This window comes from Dermacentor albipictus, chromosome 8 (assembly GCF_038994185.2).
Source record: "Dermacentor albipictus isolate Rhodes 1998 colony chromosome 8, USDA_Dalb.pri_finalv2, whole genome shotgun sequence".
NCBI classification, from domain to species: domain Eukaryota; kingdom Metazoa; phylum Arthropoda; class Arachnida; order Ixodida; family Ixodidae; genus Dermacentor; species Dermacentor albipictus.
In genome coordinates, this window is record NC_091828.1 from 27,161,474 (window position 1) to 27,186,347 (window position 24,874).

The 24,874-nt window shown below is 43.7% G+C and overlaps 1 protein-coding gene across 1 annotated transcript in view; it reads right to left on the bottom strand.

Annotated features, from left to right (window-relative positions):
- Positions 1-3,586: 3,586 nt before the first annotated feature.
- Positions 3,587-24,874, bottom strand: part of LOC139048705 (uncharacterized) — a 35,528-nt gene continuing 14,240 nt past the window's right edge. The window contains exons 5-10 of the mRNA XM_070523200.1: positions 21,474-21,620; positions 20,864-21,030; positions 17,809-18,063; positions 9,076-9,169; positions 4,627-4,766; positions 3,587-4,134 (exon numbers count right to left, since the gene is read on the bottom strand). Coding sequence (XP_070379301.1) covers positions 3,930-4,134; positions 4,627-4,766; positions 9,076-9,169; positions 17,809-18,063; positions 20,864-21,030; positions 21,474-21,620 — 1,008 coding nt within the window. The 3' untranslated portion in view covers positions 3,587-3,929. The remainder of the gene's footprint in view (positions 4,135-4,626; positions 4,767-9,075; positions 9,170-17,808; positions 18,064-20,863; positions 21,031-21,473; positions 21,621-24,874) is intronic.

Sequence of the window (24,874 nt, forward strand, 5' to 3'; positions counted from 1 at the left end):
AAACTGGGCTGTAATCATTGAAATACTAATTAGGTGTCTCCTACAACAGTGAATTATACTACATATGTACGTCTCCACATCATGTGGCTACCTATCACATTAGCTAATTAGAGATGCGCAGTAGAGGGTATGCAACAACATAGAAATCACAGCAAGGAACATCATGTGTGGAGCACATGAATTGCACAACTAAGTTCCATTTGGTGGCATACAGGTGCACGACCAGGCAACCAAAAGCAACCATACCTTTAATGCTGAATGAATGTGGGGTAAAAAAAAATAAAAGACAGCCATGGCACACCACATGAAAAATAGAACCCATGCAGGAAGTGATGAGGAAACACATTCTGTCTTTTAGGCTCACACATATAATTCTTTCCCAACAGCAGTGTAATTAGCGTTGATCTTCTGGACACTCATGGCGATACTGAAGCGACAAGGCCAGGCTGTCTTGGATAACGTTTCTTTTAAAGGATTCAATACAGCACCAACATAACTAACACAAGGGACACAAAAAAATGCATTGGGGATGTTTCTCAGACGAGTATGCCATCCTACAAATGGAAAAAACACTACCACCAAAGCTGAGAAATACTAAAATTTTGCGAAAAATACTAAAAGGGGCCTTGACTAATGAAACCACATTTAATGGTTTCATTAGCCAAGACACACACACACTATTAAAAGATATACCTGACCTTGTTTCGAGGGGACTCTTTCCTACGTTCACATGAAAAAATTACTTGCATCACGGAAAAATGGAAATGTTCATGATGTTAGTTCGTGAATTATCAATGTAATGGCGGCCTAAATTTCACTTGCCATCTTAGTGGGGCTGCTGCTGCTGGTAGGTTAGAATAATTGAGTGGGTCCAAGAAGAAAGGCTCTGAAAAATCGCTCGACGACAAAGGCACTTGTGTTCGTCAGGGCCACATACACATACGAAAGCATGCACCAGTCTGGTCTCAGCTTTGTTTTCTTTCTTTGGCTGTGCCTTTCTACAGCTGTTATTTCTCCAACACAGTATAATCAACCGAGAGTCAGTGCCAGCGTGTTTTTTCCTGTCCTTTGTCCCCGTATTCCTCGTGCAATCTTTTAAACTGAACTTGTTCATATACAAAAGCGAAAAAAAGAAGAGAATCTTGCTCTGAAAAAAGGTTTCTGAATGGGACTAGTGAAGAGGACTGTATTTAGCAGACATCATTCTGCAAATGGTGAGCAAGATATCGTACAACCAGGCTTCCTCACACATCTTTTTCATGAATGAGAAGGTTGCTATCCCATGATACCATTTCCTCCTCAGCTTGGTGACCAGAGAATGGCAACTCTGTGCATCTGTGGAACAGCTGAAATCACAAGGTGCGCACTTCACAATGTGTGGCTGCATAAAGCGAATTAGACAAGGTGATAATACTTCACTTTTTCTATAGAGCAAATAACAAAGGCAAGAAATGGCAATACCGTGCATGGTCTAGTTTTTCTTTGTCCTCAATTTGACTTTCAGTCAACTGCAATGCAGAAACGATTGCCTACATGCATACTCGTACGGGCGAGGTGGAAATGCACAATTCACCGTAGGTAGTGCCCGGAAAACAAGGACGAAAGAAACCAAGCCATTCCAATGCTAACGTTCAGTTCATGTTACAGCAGTGCCTCTATGTTGCTTTCATTTCAATATGCTTTCAATTTCTCATCTGCCGAGATATCGTCTTGCCACTGGGCCGTTTAAATCAGTCAATCATCTTACACCGTCACATGTATTTTGTGTCGTCATTCTCCTTAACATTAGTCCTACTAGATTTGTGTCAAATTCTTTGGTACGTGCAACACAAATTATGGTTGACATACTGCGCATTTTTCTGTTCACATTAAGTCCTACATTAACCACTATTCCTGACTTAGTACTTTGAAAACAAAAATAATATTACTGTAGTTTACTTAATTATTCAGTTTCACACTTTCTCTTTTTTGAAAACTGTTAACTGTTTATAGTTCCCATATTGCTTTTCCCGATATGTGTGTTAATTTTTGTGTTACAATGCAACTAAGCTTACTGATGTTAGAATGTTGCTTTTGCAACTACTCTTGATTGTAATCTCCAACAGGAGGTCCCCCTCCCTGTACATATTTATATGCATGTTGTTTTCTGCCACAAACTTGATTCTAATGGGAAACAGGGACACAAGTGCTGCCAAAGCAGTTGAAATGTAGCACTACGTAGGTCCCCATCTCTCCCACGTCCTCGTTTTTCATGCACCACCCACATTGAATTGACTACACATACTCGTATGCACGACTGTTCGTTTCCTCATAGTTTTTGCACTTTATAGTCGGCTCTTGCCTGTACTTTGTTTTTCTTACACTAAATAAAGAGGTCAGGTGTTTCTAAAAGATGTTCAGACGAGAGATCCTTTTCATCCATACTTTCCTATGTCCATGCCTTTCCACGCTGTAATGCTGCGAATGTATTCCAACTTGCCCACTTCACGATTCCTCTTTGTGCTTACCGTTCGTCCTTTAATTTCAGCACGAGTATCACAGCCTAGTGGCAGCTATTGCCATTTCACTGGAAAGGCAACAGTGTTTCTGAAAGGGTTCTGTTGACTATGATGATTGGAGTTTTTTGGTACAAGGACCAGAATCGGCCAAAGAGCGCTGAGGCTATGACCATAGAATGCCATTGGTAAATTAATGAAGTGTTCTGTTGGAAAGGTGCCGAAAGGTTGATGCTTATGCTCCCAGTGGGCGTGAAGCATAAAAGAATGCTCGCATGCTCTTTCACGCTGTACCATCTCACTATGAGTGCGCAAGTCATTGCTTCAATTTCTTTTTTCCAACTATCTTATTGGCAATGCTATGAACATGTGGAGGAGCCTAGTTATATAAAGCTGGGGTTTATCTCTTTCACAATCAGGCTTGTTGGTTGAACGTTTTCAAAACAGGGGAAAAGGGAATAGAACACATACAGCAATTACTTCCATTGCTTTGTCCTTAGAGAGCAAACATCTTTTAGGAAAAAGAAGTGTTGGAAGTTGGCACCCTATGTGTATTCTTCTGTTTACTGTCCCGCATTGTGCTGTTTTAAATTCAAGATGCTCACCTCTCGCCTGCGAAATTTTGTTTCATTTGGCATACGTTCACCTCCTACTGGGAAATCTGAAAGTGGTGTGTGGCATGACTTCGTAGGTCTAAAAACAATTTTGGCACTGGTGAATGACCACAGAAGACAGTCACACTTCATCTATCACACATCACTTTTTGAGTATGGTAATCATATCAGATCCACCACTGGCTCCTTCTCCATTCAGGTAGGAAAAAAGAAAGGATGCGTTTACATAGTTTGCATAAATTGGTAAAACTATCAGCAGAGATCTGCTTGTCCTATAATGCAGTACACACCATAATGAACTGTTAACACATCTGTCAAGGAAGTGCTGCTTTTGATAAAGCCACCTGTAATGTGCACTGGTCAAGACACGCTTAGCTGCTCTTTTAAACAATAGTAAATAGAGCAGTAAAATGCATGTACAGTTCACAGGAAATAGGCACATGGCATACACTTTATGTATAGCTTGTGGCAAGCAATGACTGCAATATGCTCATCTATTCTTGTTCAACAAACTTTTGTACAGCAACAAGGTGAGTGTATGTACAGGTCATGGGTTGTATACACGTGACACATCCAATGCTTATATACAAATATATATACATATACACAATAAATACCAGCGTGCACAGCTTTGGAATTGTTCACTTTTGCTCATGAAGGTCACTCGAGTGCCGTGACGCACATCATGACCGCATATTCTTGAGGTAAGGGTTGGTGGAATACATCCATGCTAGGAACTCTTCTTGGGGATGGCAGGCCAAGTGGTCACCAAATCTTGCCTGCCATAACACGATGAAGAAATGGTAGATGCAGCACTTTGCTAGGAATTGAACACAAGCACGCGACCGTCATCCAACCCAACAGCAGCCACCATTGATCCAGAGAGCTCAGTCATTGTCACACTTGTTGAACTGCGATACCACATGTTGGCCACGGGGTTGCCAGTGAAGATGTTCCAAATCCGCACGCCGTAGCCCGGGGCGACACATGCCATGTAGCGACCTTCAACGCGAATGCTACATGACCTGCAGGAGAAATGAAATTAAAAATCAGGGCAATAAAATTTGTGTGGTGATGCCATTTGCAGCTATGAATCATGTGAAGGCGCACTAGCTGTGCATCAATCAAATCTGACTGATGACTCTTTGCTAGTGAGCCAGTGGCCAGTATTTGCATGACGGCAGTTCAATTTACTCTCAATACAATGAAGCTCCATTTGGTAAAAAGCTTTCACTGTTATATATTTCTTTGTTATATTCCATATTTGTTCTCAGAGAAGGAACAAAGACTGGCATTGATCAATCCTCAACAAATCTCAAGTTCCATAGATTGATAAGTCAAGGGGAGCACTGCCTGCCAAACTTTTCACAAATGCAATTCATGGCCAAATAGGCTAATGTATCGAATGAATACGTTATCGTATGGAGCAAGCCAATGCCTTATAGATAATTGCTGTTGTTGCAGCCCATGTCATATGTGAGTTCTGAACACTTCAAACTAAATTTTTGTCACCATACCTTGAGCCTCCAGCTTGTGCCTTAGTAGCCAGCTTCCAGGACAAGCTGCTGAAAGCCTCAGCCTTACAGCTAAATGGGTTCATGGCCACCAGTGTTGTTGCCACATCACCGAACGACTGCATTAACACGAACAACAGGCCCTGCAAGGTAATTGTACAATCATCCAAGATCATTAGCAACGTGTTCATTTGGGATTGTTGGCACATCTTGTCAGACAGCAGATTTTTTAAACTCTTTGACGCAGGATGACTTGATGCACTTGTAACCACTGCTCTGTCCTGTGCTGCGCTGTACAAACCATTTTCTGTGTTACAGGATCAAGGATCCATTTATCAAGGGGTGGTCTAAAATATTAGATAAAAAATCAGAGTCACTGGAGCCTGGAGCGTCATCAACGAAAAATATTAACTCGAACTAGGTCGGCAGATTATTTGTCTAAAATTCTATGATCATTTTCTGTGTGCCAAAATGCAATTTCGTCACATAGAAAATTGCTGCAAGAGATTTCATTCCTGCTCCTCAATGTTGAACTGCCTTGACCGAAAAGAGTTAGTTATCTCCATGTGACCTTCTTTGTGAATCGGATAAGTGCTGATGTCACAGGAGAGGTACCACAGTCCACAACAGGTGGCACCACTCCAATTTCTCATTTTCTTAATTTTATTGCTTACAGAAGCTCTGTTCTCGCTACGAATGATGAATTCGTTCTTACAGAAGACTAATCTTTCAATCTAGCTCCCTTTAACACCAGCTGCAGAGCGCGCACAAGGACGTGGCTTTTGCACATGCAACTTTGGGATGCACCTGTAACCACGTGCATTGTCCAAGCAGCTTATGGTTAGCAGGCTGCTGCTACCTATTGTAAATAACTGTAACTCTGCTTATATCTATCATGTTTCCAGAAAATGCTAATGGAAGCGTGCAGGGAAACACTGTCTATACAACTTCCCCATGGTGCCACTGGCAAGGAAACATGAATTTTCCATCTAAGGCAGGGGCCACTAAAGAGAAACACAAAGCTAGTTTCTACTAGTATTCTTTCAAGACTCTATTTTCATAACTTTCGCAGTAACAGGTTGATTACTAGAAAAGATATTGAAGGCCACAATTTTAAATTCTGGCTGAAAGCACTGACGCTGACAGTGGCTATGAGGTTAAGCATTTGCAAACACAGTTTTTAAGTCATATTCGATTGCACCGTGCGCATAATTTTCGAACCAATTTTATTCGAAAAAAAAAAAAGGTCATGCATTACGATCAAGTAAATACCATAATTATTCATTCTGCACTAGCGGTCTCACTTGAAACTCTTCCTATGACAGGCCAAAAACAGGCATTTGCAGCACGAGATGGGGTCTGTTCGATGTATTCACTGTTTCGTAAGCTCCACCAAGATACGCGCTGCTGCAAAAGGGGTCGTGGTTGGGGTTACCATTAGGGTCAGGGGCGTGCATGCTGAGCAGACAAGTACGAATTATCTGGCAAAGACCAACTTTAGTATTGAAGCGATGAAAGTTTGGGCCCGTAGATATGTATGGGTGCAGCCCGGGATCAAATTAACCTAAATATCTGATTAACCAAAGTCGAATCAACGGAGGTCTACTGTATAAGAGGAGGCATTGTAAACCAGAAAGGATCCAAGAATGAAAACCAGATGGTGACACTGCCCTAAGGTTGCCACACTAACTTGATATTCATGAGGGTTGCAATGTGGGCTTGTCGGTAATGCATCTTCAAGGGGTGTACAGTAGACATAGACACAGACACACAGGGACACACACAGCACTAAGTGCTGTGTGTGTCCCTGTGTGTCTTTTTTTGTCCCGTCTTTTAATCGTGCTACCGTACACCCTTTGATAATCATGCGCTAATGTCATAAATTTTCGACAGCACCTATGTAAGCCTACTGAACTGTTTAATGGTAGAAAAAGATTTCACTACATCCTAAAAGAACAGAAGACTCAGCCTAACAAGTTTTAAAAAGTTTGCCTTTGTGAAAAGAGCATGAATTTACAAGAAAACAGAGTCAATGACCAATTAACAGGACACCGATAATTCGAACAGCCCCACGGCACCGCCACTAGCCCCATAGACTTAATGTATAAAGATGACCGAAATTTCAGACATCTTACAGTGCGTCGTGTGATAATTCGGACTTCGACTTCACAAGCATGTGCTAATTTGGCCACCAAATCAAACAGAAATAGGGATATTTTTGTTTTGAGACATTGCCGGTGATGTTGCTGGCGCTCCGTGAAACTGAAACTAGCAATACCCAGGCAATAGTTAATAGCCAACGAGATTTCGGTCCATGCATTGGGTGCACCTTTGTCGATGCGAAGCAAAGGCACGAAAATTGTCGAAATATGGGCTGAGATTTTGTACCGACGCTTTCTGCTCGATTCTATGCCACTCTTATCATCTACTATTCATGGGTGGCTGATTCAGTTGACAATGCGTGCAGAGCACCGCTCTAACCAATGACGAAGCATGAAAAGGAAGAACATGAAATGCATTGCTAGTAAAACATGGCCCTGGAATGTCTACCCCAAAGACAAGCGCCATATGCATGCAGCAACATGCATTGACAAACTTGGGCCATATTCTTGGGCAATCATGTTAAAAAGATACTATCAGTTTTGCAATATTTGGAGTGACTAGCGCTAGATGCGTAGACAGGCAGCGGCATTTCCACACTGTGATAAGACAACATGCTTGGCACAGGCCTAGGATGACATCGCTTGTAAACGCTGTCACGTCTTGCGCTAGTTGCGTGAAAGGTAGCATGCTTGGCACTGTGCCAAGATTTTGATGTGTCCTGCTTTAGTCGCACGAAATGAAGATGTCTCCTAATGTGACGCTACGAGAATACAGCACACCTTTCTTGGCCAATTGCAGAATAGTCACTTATTTTTAGCCAAATCCGGTGTTTCAGACTCCCAATTATTCGTACGTTTTGGTGGGCACCATCGCATCCAAATGATCAGTTGGCGACTGCATAACAAAATTTGCGACGTCTCAATGAAGTACCAGCAATGAGAACTTCACGCAACATTCAAAGGGATGTTTGACATTTATTTTCCCTAGTAATAAGCAACCTTATCCAGCTTAAAAGGAGTAAAAACAGTTTTGAAAGACCGCCTTACTGGCATAAAGTAATTAAGAATTCCTTTTTGCTTGCGAGTACATACAGCACAAGCAGACGGAGATTGAGCAAGATGCAACACAACAACTAGCGCGAGGGACCTGTTACCTCCTGTTTACTGTCTCTTTAAATTATTTTCTCATAGTATTTCGGTTGTTAGAGCACAGTAGGAGATGTAAACACTCACCACATATAGTGCAAGATAACTTCTTCTTGGGCGAGTCGATGTTTAGTGCAAGACATGATTTTTGCAGCATAAAAATTCAGAAAAGGAACATCCAGTGAAAGAAAAGAGCAGACAGAAAGACAGCTGCTACTCTTCTAATGGCGCCGGAAATCCGCCGCTTTTTTCTTAATGGCTAGAGATGTGCCACGACCTGGCACTTGCTTGTTTATATGGGTTCTCATCTCGAAAGGGGGCCCTATAGAGATTTGTGAAGGTCTCTGGGTGCCACTTGACCCACCACAGTTGCGGTGAAGTAGTTGAGCATCCGTCACTGCTATGGGAGGCACACGAGCGCTGCTGTCAGATACCTACCGGTGAAATAGGTACAAGGGTGCTCCCGGCCAGGTGCTCGGCAACTACGGGAGTTCCAGACACTTGGATGGATGCCCTCCTATCGGGAAGTTGACGGCATGAGACTGCTAGACTCCTTTTTCTGAAGAGTATAAGTACTTTGTTCATCTTGGTTCTTGCAGAGCAAGCGTGGCGGTTTGTACGAACCTTTCCCAAGCAATGCACCCATGGAGAGCCAGACGCCTGGCCAGGGGGCTGCTTGTAACTATCTTATAAACCGGTGGTTATAAAACACGCACCTGCCTTTCTGCCTGCTCATTTCTTTCACTGGTTTTTCCTTTTCTCAATTTTTGCCCTACAAAAATCATGTCTTGCTAAATATAGTCTCTGGCTCCTCTTAATTACAGCACATTTTAGCTTTACCGATAAAAGAAGCAGACAGTGTCAAATTTAAGATGTCATCTCACGAGCTGCTGCAGGAACTTTCAACACAGTGGCACTGCCACCCATCTTTCGTTCTTGTGTCCTTTCTGGCGTATAAAGCTCCCTCTCATGGTAAGAGTGGCTTTGTCGGCATCAAAAAAGAATAATGTGCTGATACAGCTCAACTTATATATATTTTTAAGTGTCCCTTAAAAGATGTTCAAACATCAGCTGTCTTAAATTTTGGCAGCTGCGTTCCTCTATTGCTGTCAAAGGATAGGCCAAAGGCTGCCTGCTAAAGGGTTTCGTGCTTAGGCCCACTATCCACAACCACACAAGCTGCAGGTGGTCTTTCTTTGCTCACCCTGTCAGAGCAGCACCAGGAGATGTGCTGCAGGTCTCCAAACACATCTGGCTCGTGGATCATCTTCTTCACTAGCACCCTTTCGTTGCAGTCCCTGGACAAGAGAAAAGCCTTGTTAAATTTCCACACCAGGACACTGGGCCTTTTCGATTTATTGTAACGGAATGCCTAGGACTGTCCCAGAAGCTGCATATGCCCATGCTTATTGGCTAAAGATGGTATCTTGGACAGTTTGGGACAGTCTACGACAACAAAATAAAGATACCTACCAGCACACACATGGCACAATTGATGCACTACTCTCTTGCCCCTGTCAACTTTGGATTATGGTAGGATCCCATTACTTAGACTCCGGTTAATTCCATATATTACCGAAGGTTGCAGCCGATGCCCATGCATTTCTATGAGCCCAAATGCTCGTTATTTTGAACCCAAAATTGGCATTCGCCAAACAATTCGCACTTGACCATTCGGCACAAATTCACCTGACTCCTATCGTGACACCAAAAGTGACACCTTTAGTGGCTGTATGTCTCGGAAGAGCTTAGGGAAAAGCGAATGCGATGAACACGCCTCACCTCTCATTGAAAATGATGATTTTCGGCCTGCCCTAGGAAAATTTTCAAGCAATACCTATCAGTCACAATGTTTGATTATGGTATTTACCTTATTCTAATGCATGCCTTTTGTTTTGCAAGAAAATTGGGTCGAAAGTTCGCCGCGTGGTGCGATCGGGTGCGAAATCAAAACAGCTCTCATGGCGTTCATATGCTTTACCACAAACAAGGCTGTATAGTGGCGAAGCTGACTTCAGAAAACCGGCCGCCATTTTAGCAGATTGGATGCAAGTTAGATTTCTGCTTTGTTTAGGAGTTTTAATGTCATTTCTATGTTAGTTTTCTACTCTGGAAACACAAGAAAGTGGGTGCACGTTTGATTCGGGTATGTGTTAATCTTTCGACAATACTGTCAAATGAATCAATGGTGTGCTTTGCCGTTTTTTTTTCTGCATCTTGTTTAACTCGAACACCGGAAAATTAGATCAATTTTGTCGGTCCCGTCAGAATCGAATTAATGGAAGTTGACTACTCTTTCAAACTCGATGTTAATTAACCAAGTGCAAGTTACAATGACATGGTCATGGCACAAACGCATAATAGATGCTTTTCCTAATTTGCAAGAGGACTTCTCTGCATTGCACATCTGCCAAACTACACACCACTTGTGGTTCAAGTTAAGAAGAACATGCGGGGGCTTCACTGTTGCACGTGGTTTCATCATGTGAGCTATGCCTACATTTTTCATGTCATAAGACAAGCAAGCTGTGCTTGTATGTCATCATCAGCCTATTTTTATACCCAGAGTATGACGAAGGCCTCTCCCAACGACCTACACTTATCCCTGTGTTGCACTAATTGAAATCATCCTAAGCCTGCAAATTTCCTAACTCCATTCCTTCACGTAATTCTCTGCTATAACCGACTGTGCCTCCCGTCCCTTATCACCCAACTCTAATGAACCGCCGGTTACCTGCCTCACCCATTACATGGCCTGCCCAGCTCCATTTCTTCTTAGTGTCAACTAGGATATCAGCGACCTCCGTGTGCTCTCTGATGCACACTGATGTCTTCCTCTCTCTTAATGTTACGCCTATCATTTTTTTATTACATTGCTCCTTGCGCAGTGCTCAACTTCTTCTCAAGCTCCTTTGTTAACCTTGAAGTTTCGACTGTAGATGCTTGTATATGCTAACTGCAAAAATTACTGCTGCCGTTAGCTTGGCAAGCTGCATTGCAATGAAGGTTGCTTTGCAATTACAGAAAGCTCTCATTAACTTGAGCTCTGATTCCTTCAAATCAGTCATGTTGAATTTTTTTTTTTTTCCCACCATGGCATCAGCTCCATGTGTTTCTGGCCTATCATCTCGAAAAAGATTTGCATTGGACTATGGATACCTTGAAATTTTGAATGAAAAAACACCAGGGAAAAGTTGTAACCCAAAGGCTTCCATACTTTGTGCACACGTGCAATATCACCAAAAAATTAAAACAGAATTCTGTAGCTATGGCAACTTCTAGTTAACCCTTCGAGGGTCAGTGCCATAAATATATGCCATCGCAAGCTAATCCAAAACGGTCAATGCTGTATATCTACGGTGCTGTTTGTATGTTTTAAAAACACGCCAATTTTCCAACTCTTTGGTGCCCAGCAAGTGCTGCCACCCTGTGTGCATACAAGGACCTTTCTTTTATGCGAAAAATGGCTCACTGAGCGATAAAGCAGGTGTCCAGCGTCTGTAGCCGCCTGAATTCCCGTTCACTGCAATGCCATGGCATGAGTGCACCTCGACGGAGCAGAACGGGCGCATCAGAACATCAGCATGCCAGTTGTTGCGTGAGGGGAGAGGGCATTGCCGCAACGCTACGTCACCCTCGCTCTAGCTCTTGTAAGCCTGTGTTATTGACGCATTCATTGTCCGTGCAAGCTCTAGCCCGTGTTCTAACGGCACCTCAGTAAGGCCAAATTAAAACTCAAGTGTCTCAATGCACTGGCTTGCCCACGAGGAGTTCATGACTTGAAGGACCTCTCGGCGACCTTCAACTGGACATTAATGCTTTCACGTTCAGAATTTGTAAGAAGTGCTCAGGTGTCCTCGGATATTTTGCTTACTAGTCTCTTGGTTTTTATTCCACGGCTTTATGCTGGCGTTTCAGTGACCACTCGCGTCTCCGGTTAGTATTGTTAGTATCGGTTAGTTTTGGTTTTGTCTCACAGGCTTATTCCATTCTGCACGCTCGAAATAACTGGCTTCTAATCTCTCAAAAGGTCGCTGTTACATGCTTGCTCGTTTGTTGCTCACAGGTGAGTGCTTGTACATACGAACGATGCTGCCATGCCTGCATTTCTTTTCTCAAGAGTCGCTCGAAAACTGATGGCCCTTCGGTGGCGACAGAACAAAGCATTAATGGATGTCTCTGACTCGCCTGGTTTTTGTGACGAGTGCACAGACATTTCTTGTGTGCGCTCACATATACTGTTTGATTACGCTATGGCTGTGAATGCTGGTTGCTCTGCTGCAAGTAAGTCAAGCAGCGATTCCTCCGATGCAGACTACTACAGTCGTTAATTTGGATTTCACAGGTCCAACAGAAATGTCTGAATTAACCGAATGCCGAATTACCGAGGGTATCAAAGAAAAAAACAATAAACAAAAGCTTACTACACCAACAGCCCCTTATTCACCGAATTATTCAGCAAAGCCTCTTTCCATTTTGCAAAAAAGCAGTGTGGAAGCTGCAGTTCTCGTCATCTCGTGACTGATTAGCGCTTGCAGCAGCAAAGGCCTCATGACTGCCTTCGCAGCGCGGCCGTGGCACGTGTCTTCATCTGAGACCCTCTTTTCACTACCGCATGCGCATCGCAATTTCTTTTCCGTCAGTGTCACTAGGTCAACGTCCATCACGATGTAGATGGTGGTCTTCATCCTCGGTAGCTTTGCACTGAGTAAAAAAAAAACTACTCTTTGCCATAATCGATGCGGTTGAAACCGCAGCCGCTGTTAGAGCGGTCATGGATGGCAATCTTGCGGTGCAAAGGCGTGCGGCCGATGCATGCACCAAGTCAAAATGAAACTACCGTTAGCTGCAACTGCAGACGAAACCATGGCCACTAACTGTGATCACGGATGGCAACTACGAATTTATGAAGGCATGTGGCAGCTGGCATGCTATGTGCGACGGCAAACGCAAGAATAAAGGCTTTGAAGGCACAGATAGGCATGCAGCGTTCTGTCGTTGCTGTTATTCACATTCACGTACGATTTCCACTAATACCTAAAGCGATGCGTACTCCGCCATTTTGTTTCAGTGGACGGCAACGACATTTTTGCTGTTTTGCGTCACATGTTTGCGGCGGTCCACGCTCGCGGAGCTCCGAGAGTTGTCCGAACTAACCATTGTGTGCCCAAATGTGTCCAAATTAATGAGTTTGATTGCATTAAATAACGTATGCACCTGCCAGTACCAAAGGGCGAGTCTGAATTATCCGATTTTCTTAATTTACGAGGGTCAAATTACCGAGGCTTTGCTGTAGTCACCTACCCAAGTGCTCAATCAGAAGATATTTATTTCAGTGCATCTACCTTTTTATTTTATTATAAGTATTTATGGAAGCCCACCTGTATTCACGAATTAACAATGCATGCTTACCTATGGAAAATATTTTTTTGTCACTTTATGGTCACACCAAAGAACTTATGGCAATATATATATTTTTCAAAATAGGTCAGTCCGAAGGTTTTAAACCTGCAATAAAAAAAAATTTGACCCAGAGGCTTTGAATTTGGTGAAAAAAAATTTGGTGAAAAAAAAGAAACATCAGTGAACCTTGGCGTGCACCTTGTGGTTGCAGCAGGTAGTGCAATGCTTGCAGGAGAGGCCTGACGTCAGTCCCGGTGAAGCACGGCTCCACACTTTGCGTCATGCCACCCGAGGTTGTGTCAGAGAAATTAACTAGCGCCTTTAGCAAACAATGCTATTTGGCCCATAAACAAGGAAATGACATGCGATGTCCGTGAAATTCTTCGTAGGCGACTGCTCTCCTCTCTATACAGAATACATAGCACAGTAAGAACAAAGGACAGGTTGAGACAGGACAAGCGCTGACTTTCAACGTTGGTCTGTATGACGATGTACTTTATCTGTTTCAATGTGGATCTGTATAACGAATTCCCAACATGCCCAAAACTATTCCCTCCTCCTTTCTAGGTGCCCTATTTCACTCAGAGCGGAGTGCGCCTCCTTCCTTTGCACCGTGCCAACCATGGTTACTTCAAAGTGAGCAACCAGAGCCCAACTGTTGCTATTTAGCCACACGAACGAGGGGAGTAAATGACATGACTTCTGTCAAACTTTGATAGATTGATGGGACCTCTTTTCAAACACAATACGCAAGATTCATCACAAGACTTCTACCACTAGAGAAATGTGCCACAGTAAATCACTGATGTTTCATGTAACTTCTTTTAAATGTTATGGATATACCTCATGCTTCTCCTATGATCCTTCTATGCACATAAACTGTACATCTTTTATTTCTAACCACCACATTTTAATTTTATGCATACATTGATGGAGCAAGTGCACAATTTCTCATGTTTTGAAGCCCATTAGTTGTTGGTATGCAGGCATAGTCCAAATCTCAAATACCACGGTGTAAGGTATCCAAGATTTCCGCCATGACCACACCACCAACGCTGTGCTATGTCAAAAGCAGACATTGGTGGTGGTCTGAAGTGTGTAGATAGGGTGTCTAGCAGGGTTGGCCCGTTTCTTTTGTACTTTTTAAAGTTATAAGCGGTGCACTTGGTATTTCTTGTAATTATATGCCAAAGTCGCAACACGTCACGTGCGAACAACAACATATCAAAGGGGATTCTAATACATATGTCTATGACCCCTTTGCTGGGACTCAATTTTAGTGATGTAATACCTGGCAAAAAGTATGAACAAGGAACAAATTAGCAGAGTTCTACAGCATTTACCCGATTTCAACACGCCTTCAAATTGAACGAGCGCCTATTTTCTATGCATCAAAAGTAGAAAGCTAACCTAGATATAACACTAAATCTTTAAACAAAGGTGAAATCTAGCATGCCTGATGTTTTAGCAAGAACCATAGGCAAGGGTCTAATATGTGTTGCACAGTGGCGGCCAGTTTCTTAAAGTCAGCTTTGCTGCACATTATTTTAGAAGTGAACTTCGCCGCAATAAAGCTGTGTTATTTGGCAAAGCATATGAATGCCCCAAATGCAGTTTTTAGCCAAATTTTCTTTTGGTAGATACCTCAATCAAATATTGTGAGCTACTGTTACTGCTGGAAAGCTTCCTAGTGCAGGCCTAAAATAGGTGTTGTTGATGCCGAGACAGACGCTGCCAGTAAAAGGGTAGTTAGTAGGGTCAACATAAGGTCCAAGCGTTTGCACCCTGACTGGTCAAGTTCAAATGATCCGGTGAAGGCCAATTTTAGGATTGAAATTACGTAAGTTTGGGCAATAAACATGCATGGGTGCTGGCCGAGACGTTTGGTCAGGATTGAATTAACTGAAAAATCAAATTAACCAGAGTCAAATTAACGGAAGTCTACTGTATCTGTAAAGGGGGCTGAGCCCTCGTCTGGCAATTTAGCCTTCAGCCTCGAGCTGCTCTTTGACATTGTCTAAGGAATGAAATGAAATGAAAATATCTGTACCAGCTGCCCCGCTCTGTGCCTTGGCAACTGGACAATGTCGGCAGTGTTGCTTGCACTCACTTTTCGTTCAGCGGCAGCAAGAAACTGCACTGACGCCGAGCTGCAATCTCAGCTTATTCTTTTCCTCTCCTTTCTGCATCCCCACTTGTGTGCACTTACTCACCTGCTCGATGAACTTCATTATGGCCTTGCACAGCAGCAATGAGCTGGGCGCCAAGTCTTCGTTTTACAGTTTTTTTTATTTAGGACACTATGAGTGACGCATCAATGTGGTTACAGCATATTAATTGTGAACTTCAGCAGGCACGATCAGTTCATGCGCTGGCCTCAAACGAGGTGAGCATACGAGTTCACAGCATCTCGGCAACATCGCCGCTTGATAAAGATCCTTGCTTCATGCCCGCGTGACGGTGAGGCATAAAAGGCATGCCACTTGTGGCTGGCAGCTAAAGGCGTGACAACTGTGTTCCGAGGTTTGTTCCGAGGTTCAGTTTCAAAGTGTGTGGTAGCGTGATCAAGCAGGTGCTAAGAGGCCAGGTGAGCAAGCATCCTTTCCTCTCGCCCAGCCGTGACTGTGCGCGGCTGTCAGTTCTGCCGAGCTGAGCACATCTTGGAGGTAATTTGTGACAGGTGCAAATGCCAAGGGCGAGCCGAGATGGCTGGTGGCTTCATGTGCGTAGTGATCCCACGTGCCTTGTATTGTAAGTTGTGTAATCTCAAGTTTCGGAGACACGTTACCGTGATAGGCAGCACAAAATGCTCACTCTCCATTGCTGAGGCTCTTCATCACGACAGCAATGCGACAGCGAGTGTTTGATGTTATCAAGTGAGATTTGTATATGTTGCACTGTGTGTGCATGACACTATGCTTGTTAACTTAAGTAGTAGGTTAATCTTTATTGCAAATTACACAGCCAATAAAATTATAAACCTTAATTCGTGTAGTCTAATACAGTCGAAACCTGCAAAGCCCCATGACAACTAAATTCTCGCGACAACAAAATATTTGCATATCCCCGGCGAACGCCCATAAAATTCAATGCGCTTCGCACCTCTCAACAACGAAATGTCACTGTACTACAATCCCACATCAACGAAATTTGCCGCAACGTAACCCCACATATTACCTATTCGCGTACGGCTAGCAGCTCTAAAATGTGCTCAAGTGCGACTGCTTTGCACTAAAATTGCATAAAGTACCACCACATTAGACTTTTGTGGGCACCGGCATTTTTGTTTACAAAAACAGCCAAGCGCCGAGAGCAAGTGCACGCAACAGAAACACGTCATGGCCGCGATCTTGTTTGATGATCGCCGTTCAAAGCGGTACGCATGTCACTACCAACATGTGACGACGGTTTTTGCACACCTAGTGCAGTGCGTAATGAGTGCTACAACGAGAAAAATGCAGCAAAAACAAGGAAATCTACGTCCCACCGACTTGGAATTATTTATGGCGCTTGGGATGGCGGTTGCAGCATGGAGTGCCACGCATCGGGCTGTGATCGAATTGAGCGGTTGCCCGGGAAGACGCATTCCTTGCTTCAAGAATGCTGGTCTTGATGCAACCCAACAGGCATCGTATGCAGATTCGGCGTCATACGTAAATTTGTGCGACGAGGCCGTAATCTCGATCGGTTGCCTTCGGGTATACACGATACAATCACTTTCGCACTCGGCACCGGACGTGTCGGCGCCTACAAGCGACAGCGTGCGCTGGAGAAATGCTGCTGCATGTTGGAGTACTGTTGCTCTGTGTCCGGTGCCGAGTTACGCAAAATCTCGCAAAAGTTATCAAATGTCTGTAAGCAATTGACTGAGAATACTGCTGCACGGAAGTGGTGCCACTGATGGTCGACGCATGCGGCACATCTTTTGTACTGTCGGCAATGCGGTTTTATATCCTCGAGCTAGCTTGCCTAACTAAGCTAACAGAATTTTTACAGTAAAGTTCCGTTTTGCAACGTATTACCTACCTGTGCTGTCTCAGTTCACAACAACTAAACTCCTGCGAAGGCGAATTTTTTTTGTAGTCCTCACCAATTTTGTTACTGCGAGGTTCAACTGTACTACTCTACTATTCCTACCAATGCTATCACTTTTGAGCAAAACTGCAGCTTTTTTTAAACAGTAATTCCAGTAATTCATCACTTTGCCTTGACTAACTTTTGCCTTTGGTTTTTCTCCAGAGTTCACCAACTCAGCATGTTTGGTTTGATGTTAAGGATGGTAAAATGGAGCGCACGACATGGACAAAAGGAAGATCTGCGTCTCACACGCAGGCCCTGACACAAGCACAAAGGCACAGCAATGCCTGTGTGTGCTCAACAATTTCCTTTTACCTATGTTTTCTGCATTGCTTTACCATTTTTGATACTCCAGAACACTCAATCAAACCACTGCCCATTCTACGATATGCACCTTTGCACAATGAGTTTTTCTTGGAGCAACTTGAAAAATGTCGAGAAAATAAACTATGCTTACCACACGTAGAATATGTTGGCAGAGTTCCCGAGCAGTGCGTCACATTGTCCTTCAATGCTGATGAGCGAGTCAAGCGCACTTGACGTGCGTCCCAGCAAATCCGTCTCATCCCCGAGTTCTCCGTGCACGTGACACAGCCGATGAATGCGCAACAGCGTGGCCCCGCCTGTGGTCCTTAGCGCAGTTGCGAACCAGCCCTCTCGGCTTAGCTTGGCTATACGATAGATGCGCTGACTTCTCTTCAACGAGAAGCCACTGAGAGTAAAAGAAAAAGGGGAGAAGGGTTGGTTGAAGAGGTTGAAAGGAATATCCTCATGATATTGTTTACTTGTGTTTTTTTGCTTGAAAGGTGAACTGCGATTAAATTTTGTACTGCATAAAAAGCCTAGTTTAAGACGGCGTCCATATAAAGGAGCCTCTGTCCAAAATTTGATGTTTGAAATACAAGTGGAAGCATTACGAAAAGTTCTTAAATATGGCAATTTTTGATAACGAAATTTAAAAAAAAGACCTGCCATTACCGCTCGCCAGAAGTGACGTATAACCGAGAGAGCACAACTCTGTGGCACAACCGCCACGATAAGGCAGTGCTTGCGGGTGACCGTGCCATAGTAACAACAACCAACAGGTGCACGTGCCATCTGCATAGGTGCTGGTTGCTAACAAGAAAACTACAGAATTAACAGCGCTGCAGCTTTCCAAACATTGCTTCTCTGGCATACACTACTCATTTATAACAAATTTAGACAAAGTGAAATTTCATTGCAGTTGGCCTCTAAGTGGAGGCTGTTGACCTCACTAGAAACCCTGGAAGAAATACTGGCAAAGCTCGGAGTGCCCTAAGTAATTTACTGTAATAACTTTTCCACCATTCAGTATTGGTTGCTTTCCCCAGCAGGTGTGTGCCTTGTGATGTCACGACATAGAGATTGGTCAGGGTGGGCGCAGGAAATCATGATGCTTTGGCGCCTGTTCCGGCTCACTTGGTGTCCTGCTGTGTTGCTGCTTGTTGCGCAGCCCAACAGAAGGCTGAGCGAGTCAAAGTGAGTACCAAAGCATCAGAGCCAATGTCACTTTGCTCTTTTTCTTTTTTATTTATTTCAATAATACAGCATAACATGAGTTCACCATTTACTGGGGACATTTTAGATTAAGGAAATGGGAATGTAAGGTGTGAGTGTTGCTTTGATATCCCTCTATCGCAACAAGCAGAAGTTATGAGATACGACTGTCGAAACAGTGACATGAAAAATTAGACCTTGCACAGTTCAGTGGTGGTCCAGCCAGTTTAGGATTTGGAGCAATATTTAGAGCAGAAAAAATGTTGTTCTCGAGCAGTTCAGGAGCAGCCAAACCAGCATTTAGGAGCAGTTCTGGAGCAGAAAAATTTGTCTTTTTGGAATACATGGAGTAGTATAGCAGTAATCTGTAGCCATTTGACAAAGCATGCTATTACTGTGCACTCAGCAACTGCTGCTCAACAGTGAAGCAAGACACAAAGCCAACAGCGACCAATTAAGCTTGCCTTCCTATGAACAGTATACCATGCACGGTATGTTGCAAACATTTTTATTTGGGTAGGCAAGGAACTTAATTTTGTAAACAATTAAATAAAGTTTTGGAGGCTTATGAGAACAAAGATATGTGCCTGGGCACAAGACAAAAAGTGATGGCAAATGTTTTATGTGCATTCCAAATTACGGGAAGTGCTTTGATGTGCTTCACTATACTAGACAAAAAGTGTATTGCACCCAATAACGATGCTAGAAGCTTGACAAGAAACTGTCTCTGAACGGTACCTAAATGAGACGCCACCGTACGATGTGTCACAAAGATAATGATGGCAGTGGAAAACAATGTTCGTACCATCCCGTACATTTGCTTTTGTTGTGAGGTAGTTTGTCAGGTTGTCGTCTGTCATGTGGCCTCTGCAAATAGATACGAGTCGATTCGGCTGTTGTCGCCCATACCTGACTGACCTTTCGAAGCACTAACTGTTACTGCCCTCAAGGGCTCAAATCGCCACAGGCACGTGCAACAAAGCTCTGAAGGCCTGCCAGTACAATCATTAGGCATATCGGTGCTCGTAATGTGACAGGAGACGGCGGGTGCATGAATCTATAATTAAGGAATACGTACTCTGTCTCGTGACAGTTGCCTCTTCCCACTCTTGGTATGCTTCACCGCAATACTTCACGCATGCTTCACCGACTAACACTTATGTACCCAGGCGAAGCTGACTTTCGGGAACCGGCATTATGCAACATGTGTGCTTTGAGAGCTTCAGAGCAGTGGCGTAGCAACGAGGGGGGCCGTGGGCCCTGGGTGCAAGGGGAAAGTAGGGGGGGGGGGGTGTCATATATGTCTGAAGACATCCCTCTTTTCACGGACTACACCCGGAGGGTGGAGGGTGGCAGAAGACCTATGGGCCCCGGGTGCCAGACGGCCTAGCTACGCCACTGCTTCAGAGCCATGGAAGAGGATTACAAAGGCGGAGCCGGTGCCATTGCAAACAGCGGCGAATTGCTTTAGTGAAAGGCACAAAATAGCAAGAAGCTTGGTAGCGAACGTCGAAGCAGTTAGGCCTAGCATTGCTGTGGTAGCAGCTACATCTGCCAGCGGATCTGCGTGTGAGAGCGCCTGTTCGAGGCGGTGAGTTAATCAAAACGGCGGCGGTGGTGGCTTCGATCAATGCTGTTTTGGACCTACAATCCTGGCAAAAAGTCTGGAAAATTAAACGGCAAAGGCTTCTTGCGTTTGAAATTTCAGACTTTGTTATACATTGACTCTATGGGTTACAGTGGCACCACGGTGCCGCAAAGGCGTCCGGAAAATCGGTCATTGAGTGTAGTTGCATAATTATGCAACAACACAAGCTTGACTGCTTGGTGTGCCCCAACACCTCCTCAAGAAGCATGACATCCACTCCTTGCTGGTGTTGCCACGTTCCCCAAGAACAGAGCAGGAATTCACTCCAACAGATTCATAAATAGCTTGGAGCAAAGACGAGGAGTGAAGGCACATACAAAACAAACAGGAATTTATGCTGGCTCACTCTGCACTGCCGAGGCTGCCCAGTGTGAGCAGTAGCTGGCTACCATCCTGGCCATTGTGCGTGTTCCACTCCAGGCACGGCAGGTGCATGGGCGTCCTGGCACTCAGGTACACCAGGACGGTCCACTGATCGCAGCTCAGGAGGCAGTGGTCCTCTTCCACAGAGAACTGCAAGGTGGCACCAACACTTCTTTCATCGCCACCTTCATCAGCCTAATTTATGCCCACTGCTGCACAGAGGCATATCCCAACGATTTCAAGTTACGTAACTATGCACTTCGTTAGTCGATTCTGTCCTATGCCTCCGAGTGTATTATCTGACCAAGGTATTCCTTGCTGTCCTCGAATGTGCTTTCCCACCCTTGATACTCAGTCTGTTAAAAAACATTAGGTTATTTGCTCTGCACACTACGTGACCTACCAAACACCTCTTAATCTCAACTGCAATAATGGCTACATCTATTTGTTCTCTGACTTCAGGACTTCACGCACACAACTAGTAGGCAATGGCTTGTGCACTGAGATATGTGTGAAGGAGACATGATGTAAAGATGGCAATCGACCGAGTCGTCCTGTCGAAAGCCTCAGGGGACAAGTTCTGACTCACTCACTTTGAGCTTTCTCATCACCAGGCTGTGTTGCCAACCGTGCTGCTCCAAGTGCCAGACATTGATGGCGGACGCTTGCACTGACACCAGGAATGGGTGTGTCACTGCTTGGACCAGGTGCACACTTGTTATGGGCTGCTCCTGCTCACACTGTCCACATGGTGAAAAAAGAAAAGAAACAAAGCTGGTCAGAGGGCAGTTATGATTGCATAACTTGCAAGCTAACACTCTTGTCTTCTTACAGCTATAGCTGTTATGGGTTATTTCCATAATAGTTGCCTACTTTTCACTGCTCTTCTTGTTATTTGTATTAAATATATGAGCCTTTCTCACAAACTTTCAAGGAGTTCTGTGGTTAGGCTATATAAGAATTCTGTCACGTTCCTCTTGTTTACATGAAAATACTTGACTGATTTCAACTTTTGTGTCTATTGCATGAGCCTGGGCCCAATCCAGCTATACTGTTTACAACAGAGGGCCTGTCCAAACCCAACAGTGAAGAAGGATCACATCCGGCACAATATGGAAGGCAAATAGCTGAAGCTAAGCTCAATTCTAAGGCATTGCACTGGTAATGACAAAGAAAAAAAAAAACTTCTCACACATAGAATATATTTCACAGTTATCTTGAATTACAAGCTTTATAAAAAATATGAGGCTACAATATGCACAAGCCATCCAGTTTATTGGTTGTTATACTAAAGGTTGTTCATCGCTTCTGGCTTCAGGCAACTACAATGCTGCTACATTATAAATTCCAAGCACTCAAGGGTTGTTTGCCACTTGCGTTAATTTCTAGAAATACCAGGATTTCTTTCACCAAACAAAGCAAGCTGGGGTACTTGGACTAGTTTGTTCTTCCAGAACTGTTATTCAAGTTATTATGGTAAGTATTCACTACGGTCATCATGTTGACCATTTTTGCATGGCCTCTGTGTTCCAGCCTGGAGTTTGGACTTTGCATGTGGCCCAACCTGCCCACTGAAAAATTTGGAGGACGCTTAAGCTTTGCCTTTAAGAGTGGAACACGACAGCATTTAAAGATCCCCGACTGCCTCTCACACTTCCCAGCAACTGTAGCTTATGTGACTGTGATGTTTCCGGGAAATGCTGGCAGCAAACGCTATGCACAAAGGCGAGCTTTCTGGCAGAAACGCAGCCTATTGCGTGGGCCATGGATGCACGGAGGCAAGTGCCATCTCGATAGTGCTGCAAGGAACTGGGTGCGCCACTCTATCAACAGTAGAAAAGCTGAAAAAAGGGGTTTGTGTTTGAGTTTCCGTATAACAGAATTACGTTTTCACACACATTCAAATTACAATTCGATACTATCATGTCTTTAGGTGGAGTGTAAGTCACACTTTATGATTTTTCTGATGCATTTTACTTTGAGAAATTCAATTAGTTCGGTAATGTCATTGCAATACACAGAGGGCCTGCATGGTTGAGTAGGCATGGTTTGGAATGATTTTATGCTCAGATGGTCAATGCTGGACAAGGGACGTCGACGCCAGATTTTCTGCGCCAGATTTTCTGTGACACAGGGTCCTTAAGACTATCAAGTTAAAAGATATAGTAGCCCAGGGCCAAGTGTGGCCTGCAGGTCAGACTGGGTATGGTCTTCCAAGCCAGCCCGAGCTTGAGCACACTTCTAGCCTACATGCGTAGACAGAACCACAGAACCAGCTTCCTCACAAAACATCATGCTTGATTCAAGCATGTGCATAGAATTTGTCTAAATGATTTTTAACACTGTTGTCAATTTATAGCACAAACAGTATAATGCAAGCACATTTCTTGAAGCTCAACATTGCCATTACTGCAGATATGAATTCTCTGTATGGCATTTTATACAACACACTGCCTAGAACAAGTGATCTCAAAGAAGCAATCTACTAGCGACCTATAGCTGATGGACCCAAGAGCAATTTTAAAGTACATCAGACTTCCGTAAATTCAACTGTGGTTAATTAAATCCCAGCCGAAGGTCCCGGCAGGCGCCCATGGATTTCTACGAGCTCAAACTTTAGTTATTTCGATGGTAAAATTAACCTTTGCCGAATAATTCAAACTCGACCAGTCAGCACGCATGCACCTTACCCCTACTGTGACTCCGATAACGATTGCTTTAGTCACAGCGTCTGTCTCGGTGGGCAGAAGTTAGAGAGCAGTGAATGCATTGAACACGCATTACTGCTTGTGGACAACTATCATTTGCGGCCTGCCCTAGGAAGATTTTTAAATAACTGTAGCTCAGAATGTCTGATTACAGTATTTGCCTGATTCTAACACGTGCCTTTCTTAAAAATAAAATTGGACTGAAAATTGCCTGCATATTGCAATTGCAGAAGAAACTGAAACAACCTTCACAACGCATAACATGAACGCATTGCGGCGAAGCTAACTTTAAAGTACCGCGTGGCAAAGCTCACTTTAAGAAACCGGCTGCCACTGTGCAACACCATTTATCGCTAAACACTTGCATGTGTATTGCATTTGTACTTTGTTTAGGAGCTTTAATGTCATTTCTACATTAGTGTTCTACTTTTGACACATAGAAAGTGAGCACACGTTTGATTAGGGGGCGTGTTAGAATCAGGCAACTGTTGCCAAAAGGATCAGTGGTGTGTTTTGGCATTTTTCCTGCATTTTGTTAAACAAAATATTTGGTGGGTCAAATTAATCATGCCAGGGCCAAATTAAGAAGCAGACTGTACTAAGAGAAACTTTTCTAATGCTGAGTTTCTTTTTACTTGTGAACGCTGTAATTGCAATATGAGGCCTTAATTCCTTGAATACACAACAAACTGTAAATTATGCTATCTTTTTAATGTGGCCATTCAAAATGCATGCCAGAAGGATTGCAGCTTTAGGTGCATTGAAAAGCTCCAAGTACCAAGAATTGGAGGTGTTGGTAGTGTGACACTACTGACAAGCAGGTCAGTCAGTAATGTACGGTAGTTACAAGCCACATTATGATCGTCCAGCAAATTTCTGCAAAATCCTGAAAGGTGGATGACGGTTCACAAAAGGGGAAATTGACATCCACCCAGGAGTATGACGAAGCTACAAGGGAAGCCAATATGAGTTTCTCAGAAAGAAAGCCTTTCAGTTGATGAAAAAATTGTTCTGGTCTGGAGATCGAACCTAGGACCAATGGCTATTCAGGGCAGTTGCTCTAACATCTGAGCTAACCAGGAGGTTAGCTGATTACAGAGTGAGGGTCAATTAATCAACAACTTGAAGCACAGGGACACCGAATATGGCAAATCAGTTCTGCAGAAAATGGCAAGGTGAAGGACGTTTCACAAAAGTGGAATACTGTCATCTGCCTGAGAGTAGTGTGAACCCTGGACAAGTATTAATTCTTCATTTGCAAAGCTTCCTTCTTAAGAAAGCCATAT